This window comes from Lepidochelys olivacea (assembly GCF_965140295.1).
Source record: "Lepidochelys olivacea isolate rLepOli2 genome assembly, chromosome: 14".
In the NCBI taxonomy this organism is placed as follows: domain Eukaryota; kingdom Metazoa; phylum Chordata; order Testudines; family Cheloniidae; genus Lepidochelys; species Lepidochelys olivacea.
This window is the reverse complement of record NC_140424.1, coordinates 20,292,336-20,300,508: the sequence shown is the minus strand read 5'-3', so window position 1 is coordinate 20,300,508 and position 8,173 is coordinate 20,292,336. Positions and strand designations below refer to the sequence as shown.

The 8,173-nt window shown below is 43.0% G+C and overlaps 1 protein-coding gene across 1 annotated transcript in view; it reads right to left on the bottom strand.

Moving 5' to 3' along the window:
- Positions 1-315: 315 nt before the first annotated feature.
- Positions 316-8,173, bottom strand: part of METRNL (meteorin like, glial cell differentiation regulator) — a 34,640-nt gene continuing 26,782 nt past the window's right edge. The window contains exons 3-4 of the mRNA XM_084646635.1: positions 1,983-2,042; positions 316-1,237 (exon numbers count right to left, since the gene is read on the bottom strand). Coding sequence (XP_084502761.1) covers positions 921-1,237; positions 1,983-2,042 — 377 coding nt within the window. The 3' untranslated portion in view covers positions 316-920. The remainder of the gene's footprint in view (positions 1,238-1,982; positions 2,043-8,173) is intronic.

The window sequence follows — 8,173 nt, the reverse complement described above, 5'->3', positions numbered from 1 at the left end:
ATAGCTAGAACATGCCCAGGTGGAGGAAATACTTGTTTTGGACTGATTTCCCAAGTAATCTACCATGGGTGAAAGCAAGAGTCATTCAAAGCTTCTTGCCTGGGATATGTTTCTTTAAGAAATCTCCAAAAATAGATCCCACTCCCCCTTTGAAAACCACTGCAGTTCCCAACCCCACATAGGCACTTGGGCTTCAGCAGCCAAAAAATATGCAAGCAGTAATCTATAGCATATGGACGCTTGATCCACATGCACATCTGGACCTGTGGAGGCTACAATTATGGAGAAGGAGAATAAAAGTCGAAACAATGTAGGTCAAATCCAGGGACCTTTATTTCTCTGGAATGGAAACTATTCGCCAGCCTGAACGAAAAATTGCAGGCGGTGATTGTACATTCTTTCAAATAAAAAAGAGGAATTTGGCTCCATAAATTTCTGTCATAAGAAACATCTTCGAATTGTACACCAAGCTTTTTACAAAGCATCAATGTTAAGATGATTTTACCATGTTCTATCACATTCTCGACCATTTATACAGAATACACCATACCAAATGCTACATCAGCTTAAGACATTTTAAACATTAGTATTAAAAAGATACAAAGGCAGGTTGATTTTCATTGAGTTTTTTAAAGACATTGGAGTTTTCTGTTTGCTTGTTTTCCTAAGGAAGTTGCTAAAAAAATATAATAACTTAGTTCATAGGGACCAGATGGGTTAAAAATCCAGCCTTGGTTGCTTGGCAGCCTTCTGAGCTCGTACCTCTGTTGCTTCCATGGACACATTCCGCGTGGCTCTCACTCTGCACACCAGATTTCTCCATGCTTTCAGTTAATTACCGTTTTGTTCAGAGCGTTTACCAGGGCCAGGAATTAGTTCCGGCCAAGCGCTAAGAGCAATCTTCAGCCAAATAGGGGGCGTCAGTCTGGGCCAATTTCACATGGGTTTAGCCCTTTGTCCTTTGCCTCTTTGTACATCCTTTGGAAGTCTTTAAAACGAGGGGCACAGCCTAACCTGGCCTCCCCAAATTGCATGCGTCCCGTGAAGAGGAAGTCTCCATCTCCTGGTCTCACCCCACATTCCAGTGGGGTCTTTATTTGTCCCCGCCAGCTCCCATTTTCCTCTGTGGGCTGAAAGACTTTGCTCTTCTGCCTGTAAAGTTTGTTTGCACTGATATCTATTACAGATTCTTGCTGCTCTGCCTCATTTGTTACATCTCGGATGGAACCCCTGACAACTAGGACACAAACAAAATAAAGGGAGGGTTACATGAAACTGCTTTGGGAGGCTTGGATCCAAGTTCAGCGCCAATATAAGCATCCACTTACATCACCTCTGAATGTGACCTAGTAAGTTCAAATGACTAAGAGAGATATTTATAATCTTTGCAGCCCATCTCCTGGACTACACAGGCCCACTTGCTTCTATTACTTTAAATTCAAGCATGAGAAAGTTGCGTTAAAAATAGTAACATAATAATTATAAGAAAAAAGTTACACCACAGTAAAAAGCATGTTCAGAAAATTCATGTTTCTCTCAGTCAATACATTTTGCTATTAGCTGAACATTAACTTCCCCCTTCAGAAATCTGAAAAGAACACAGCTTTGGTCTTTTGTTAGTGGCCCACTTTAGGACATCAAGGGGAAAATCCTATTGCATGCCCCCAAGAAACCTTTGAACTTCTACCTCTATTATTGTTGCTAGGTCTCTCTTTGTCCTCTATAGAAAGAGCTAGCCAAGTACAATGGCTTTAATTGAGGCCCTTCATGTCTCCTCCCATAAAAATGTTCTCTCTTGGTTCTTTGTGTGTCCCTTTGCCCACAGTTTGTTTACAGAAACCGGTGAAAGTTCCCTGTTTGTTGCAATTTGGTGTTTAAATTTAATCATTGTTTGCAGCAGTTTCTGTAGCCAAATCCAGCAACCACCATAGTAAGGGGGAGTGGATGGGGGAGCAGCAGCAGAGAAGAAAAAAACAACTCACCGAAATCACTAGTGCAGACAGCCAAGAGGACTTCTGTATCACTGCAGGGACGGCAGGGAGCTAGAAAGAAAGGGGGCAGAGATAATGAGAGACTGGAAGACAAGTTGCGGGACTGTTTGTGTTAGCAAACAAGTGGCTTACATTCAAATGAGTAAACATGCAGGGTCCAGTCACCCAAGTGGCTGAGAATGCTCAACAACCCAACTGAAGCCGGTGGGAACTGAATGTGCTCACTGCTCAGCACCTTGCAGGATCAGACCTTTAAGATTAACGTATATTCCAGGAGGAATTTTTAAGAGATTCACTATATAGTAATTATACTGTGTATGTATTATAGGTACTGTATAAACCCTTTTAAAGTGTATAGACACACACACACACATATTATAGATATATATAGATAGATATCTATGTATCTATACACTTTAAGAGGGTTTATACAATACATATATATGTGCAGATGCAATGTATTATGGATATGTTTATAGTATGATCCATTGTAGAATTCAAAGCCCTTGTAAAAGCTTTGAAGATCACACTGGATTTAAAGTATTAGGGCAAAACTTCCTTTCTATAATTTATATAAGTGTAGTTGAGTTACTTCTCAAGCCATTTAGCCTAACAACAGATCAAAGATCCAGTATGTTGCCCCAGGGGGTGGGGAGGGGGGGAAGCATGTGTTTGAAGACATCAAGACAGAATGGAAACTCAAGCCCATATCTGTTAAAACTCAAGTAGTACAAAGACCATTTCCTGTACTGCTAGAAATATCTGAGAATCTACAGTAATCTAATCAATGCAAGAATGTGGCTTCTCTTTGTACTCAGCCAGCTACTTCTGAAGAGAAGGTACTGTAGTCGCAGTACAGATGTTTCTATAATACCCTATTGAGTGAAGGAATTTGCTTACTATCAGGGTCTATACTATCTAGCAATACTAATTAAGTCTGTTTGTTGAATGCTTGAGAATCAGAACGTGTTCTTGTTGTTTGATGTGATCTTAAGGTTGCACCTGAATATCAGTAAGAAAAATGAAAAAATATCAACTGTACTATTCTCTCTGGATTATTACAACTGCTAAGACAGCTAAATGGAGATCACACAATGGGGACAAAGTCTAAGTGTTAAAAAGCAAAGTTTACTTGGTCAGACAATCCGAGATTACGGCAAATTAAAAGTCACCCAAAATCATCATCTGAAACATTTAATAAGCAGATTTGCCAACTTTCAACCCTGATAGCAAATTCATCCATTGGACTCAGAGGTACATTTAGACAAATATGAACAAGGCTCCCTGGCTTAGCTATTTCCTCAATGCTTAACTTTTATACTTCTTATTTTAGACAGCAGAACCGTTCTTCAACATAAAACACAGCAAATCTGTCTTGTTTTCCAAGGTCCCATCAAAGCAGTGATCCAAAGAGAATAATTACTACTACCAGTCGAATGATTAATACATCACGTAATACACTGCTTAATAGGATTAACTGGAACACAAAATGCACATTTCTGGGCAGGAGAGATTTGAGAGAATAACTCAAAGCTGGCTGTGAAATTCTTGAGAGCTACAGACTAAGAAAACAGGCAAAGTGGTTTTGATAAAATGGTCCTGACCTGAACCTTTATCCAAAGACATGAACTAAACAGAACTTCTGAGGATTACAATTAAAACAACCAAACCGAAACACACTTTCCCATACTCAGCATTTTTGTGCTATTTTATAGCATTCCACTTTTCAGTCAAGTTTGGAAGCACTGTACCCAACCCAGCCAAAGGCAAGAAATAGTTGAAGTCTCACAAGAAAGCTTGAATGGGAGATTTCTAGCACAATTTCTTTTGATTGGTATCCAGACCAAACCTCCAAACCTTCTGATAGCTAGCAAAACTAACATAGGCTGATCTATAGAATCATAGAACTGGAAGGGACCTCGAGAGGTCATCTAGTCCAGTCCCCTGCACTCAAGGCAGGACTAAGGGTTTGTCCACACTGACAATTTACAGAGCTGCAACTTTCTCACTCGGGGGGTGAAAAAACACCCCCTTGAGCGCAGCAAGTTTCAGCTCTGTAAAGCGCCAGTGTAAACAGTGCACCAGCACTGGGAGCCGCGCCTCTCATTGAGGTGGCTTTTTTAGAGCACTGGGAGAGCTCTCTCCCAACGCTCTGCTGTGATCACACAAGCCACATGGCAGCACTTTAGCGTTGTCAGTGTAGACTAGCCCTAAGTATTATCTAGACCATCTCTGACAGGTGTTTGTCCAACCTGCTCTTAAAAATCCCCAATGACAGAGATTCCACAACCTCCCTAGGCAATTTATTCCAGTGTTTAACCACTCTGACAGTTAGGAAGATTTTCCTAATGTCCAACCTAAACTGCCCTTGCTGCAATTTAAGTCCATTGCTTCTTGTCCTATCCTCAGAGGTTAAGAACAACAATTTTTCTCCCTCCTCCTTGTAACAACCTTTTATGTACTTGAAAACTGTTCTCATGTCCCCTCTCAGTCTTCTCTTCTCCAGACTAAACAAACCCAATATTTTCAATCTTCCCTCATAGGTCATGTTTTCTAGACATTTAATCATTTTTGTTGCTCTTCTCTGAACTTTCTCTAATTTGTCCACATCTTTCCTGAAATGTGGTGCCCAGAACTGGACACAATTCTCCAGTTGAGGCCTAATCAGCGTGGAGCAGAGCGGAAGAATTACTTCTCGTGTCTTGCTTACAATACTCCTGCTAATATGTCCCAGAATGATGTTTGCTTTCTTTGCAACAACATGACACTGTTGATTCATATTTAGCTTGTGATCCACTATGACCCCCAGATCCCTTTCCACAGTACTCCTTCCTAGGCAGTCATGTGCAACTGATTGTTCCTTCCTAAGTGGCGTACTTTGCATTTGTCCTTATTGAATTTCATCCTATTTACTTCAGACTATTTCTCCAGTTTGTCCAGATAATTTTGAATTTTAATCCTATCCTCTAAAGCACTTGCAACCCCTCCCAACTTGGTACCGTCCACAAACTTTATAAGTAAAAAGAACAGGAGTACTCGTGGCACCTTAGAGACTAACAAATTTATTTGAGCATAAGCTTTAGTGAGCTATGCTCAAATAAATTTGTTAGTCTCTAAGGTGCCACAAGTACTCCTTTTCTTTTTGCGAATATAGACTAACACGGCTGCTACTCTGAAACTTTATAAGTGTACTCTCTAGGCCATTATCTAAATCATTGACGAAGATATTGAACAGAATATTTTGGACGCAGAACCAATCCCTGCGGGACCCCACTAGTTATGCCCTTCCAGCATCACTGTGAACCACTGATAACTACTCTCTGGGAAAAATTTTCCAGCCCGTTATGCACCCACCTTATAGTAGCTTCATCTAGGTTGTATTTCCCTACTTTGTTTATGAGGCGGTACTTTTCTTTTAGTATCAACAGCCTTACTAAAATCAAGATATACCACATCTACTGCTTCCCCCTATCCACCAGGCTTGTTACCCTGACAAAGAAAGCTATCAGGTTGGTTTGACATGACTTGTTCTTGAAAAATCTGTGCTGACTGTTATTTATCACCTTATTATCTTCTAGGTGTTTGCAAATTGATTGTTTAATTATTTGCTCCATTATCTTTCCGGGTACATAAGTTAAGCTGATAGGTCTGTAAATCCCCAGGTTGTCCTTATTTCCCTTTTTATAGATGGGCAAATACAGTGGACATTCTTCTGGAATGTCTCCCATCTTCTATGACTTTTCAAAGATAATTGCTAATGGCTCAGATATCTCCTCAGTCAGCTCCCTGAGCATTCTAGAATGCAGTTAATCAGACCCCGGTGATTTGAATATATCTAATTTGTCTAAGTAATTTTTGACTTGTTCTTTCCCTATTTTAGACTCTGATCCTACCTCATTTTCACTGGCATTCACTATGTTAGACGTCCACTCGCCACCATCTTCTTGGTGAAAACCGAAATAAAGAAGTCATTAAGCACCTCTGCCATTTCCACATTTTCTGTTATTGTCTTTCCCCCTCTCATTGAGTAACAGGCCTACTCTGTCCTTGGTCTTCCTCTTTAGCAAAGCACTTAAGCGCGTACTTTAATGCCATTAATTTTAATGGAACTTAAGAACACGCTTAAGTATTACACAGTTTGCTATGGCCCCAATTCAGTGCATGTGACAAAGTTAGGGAGTCCAGACCAAAAAAATATTTTATTGTATTAGGTTTTACAAAACCTGATAATGGAAAAGCTGTGATGATTTGTAAAATGTCGGTGAAAACAGTTGTGTGTTTAGATCCAGTTATCTCTCTGTAGCTCTTACAAACCCAAACAAAATATCTGCACATGAGAACAACCAGCCCATTTTAGTTCTCAAAACAGAGTGCAATCCAAATAAGGGCATTAGATCTGAAAAGAAAATGATACATTAAAGGTTCTTTTCATTTTAATAGTCTAATGGTAGTAGTACAGATAAGGACATTTGTTAGTATATTTGAAATACGGAACCAGGTCCTGATAACAGTGGGTTCTCAGAAGAATGGACACCATATTAACTTTCTCCTTTCAAATCTAGGCAGCGGCAGATTAGCCACTAGGCCAACTGTGGGGCCCCTGTCAAAATGGGCACCCCGACCCCACTCCCCAGCAGGAGCACCAAGCAAGCCCCCGTGTCCCGACCCCATTTCCTGGCAGGAACACGGGGGGAGGGGCAGGGGGACCGCATATGGAAGGGATGGGGAAGGGACCCCACTTGCTCTGGCCCAGGGGCCCCATAAACCCCTAATCCGCCTCTGATTCTAGGTCAAAATGGGGTGCTTTGTACACCTTCCACTAAACCATTACTCAGAACTCCTTTCCAGTTCCAAGCCGACTCACAGTAGTTTAGTGGTGAGGCAGCACATTCAGAACTACTTGTAGCACCACCCATGGTGACAACACAAAGCATATTCTAGAACACCTCCCTTCACAGCATCCCTACCACCTTTTTGTCACTTGCATTCAGACCACCAGGTATACTGTGCAAAGAGTGTGCATGACTGGGGTGGGGGTCCGGGGGAGAGACACCGATCCTTGCTGAGGCCAACGGACCATAAAAGGCAGAATACATTCAAAGTCATTAAAATGGAAAGTTCAATTTCATACAGTCTCATGAAGAGAAAGAAATCACAGGGAGGAGTCAATGTCCGTGGATTTTTTAAAAACATGTGCTTTATTAGGGTATAACACAGGGGTGGGCAAACTATGGCCAGCAGGCCAAATCCACCAGCCATTTTAATCTGGCCCTCGAGCTCCTGCTGGGGAGCGGGGTCTAGGGCTTGCCCTGTTCTGGCACTCCAGCTGGGGAGCAGGGTTGGGGGCCACTCTGTGCAGCCCCCAGAAGTAGTAGCATGTCCCCCCTCCGGCTCCTATGCATAGGGGCAGCCAGGAAGCTCCGCGCACTGCCCCCGCAGCTCCCATTGGCCGGGAACTGCAGCCAATGGAAGCTGCAGGGGCGACACCTGTGGACAGGGCAGCGCACAGCAGAGCCGCCTGGCCGCACCTCCACATAGGAGCCAGAGGATGGACATACCGCTGCTTCCAGGAGCTGCTGGAGGTAAGCACCCCCAGAAGCCTGCACCCCTGAGCCACCCCCCCCGGGTGCCCAACGCCCTGCCCTAGCCCTGATCCCCCTCCCGCCCTACAAACCCCTCGATCCCAGCCCACAGCACCCTCCTGCACCCCAAACCCCTCATTCCCATCCCCACCCCAGAGCCCGCACCCCTAGACGGAGCTCCCTGCCCCAGCCCAGAGCCCCCACCCACATCCTGAACTCATCATTTCTGGCCCCACTCCGGAGCCCACTACCCCAGCCAGAACGCTCACCCCTTCCTGTACTGCAACCCCAGCTTCGTGAGCATTCATGGCCTGCCATACAATTTCTATACCCAGATGTGGCCCTCAGGACAAAGACTTTGCCCACTCCTGGAATAACATGTACAATGTGTTAAATTAGTGCTGACTTACACATATTACCATACTTAACATCTGATACAGGCTGTTGGCTGGCCACGTTTTCTCCATCCAAGGCCAGAATGCCATGCACACCCTGACCCCATCCTACAATGTGGACAGCATATTTATTTACATCAAAAATGCAAAACACTTATTTTGTCCCAGGAGAATTAGGATCTGATTGAAGTTCTTTTATGAAGAA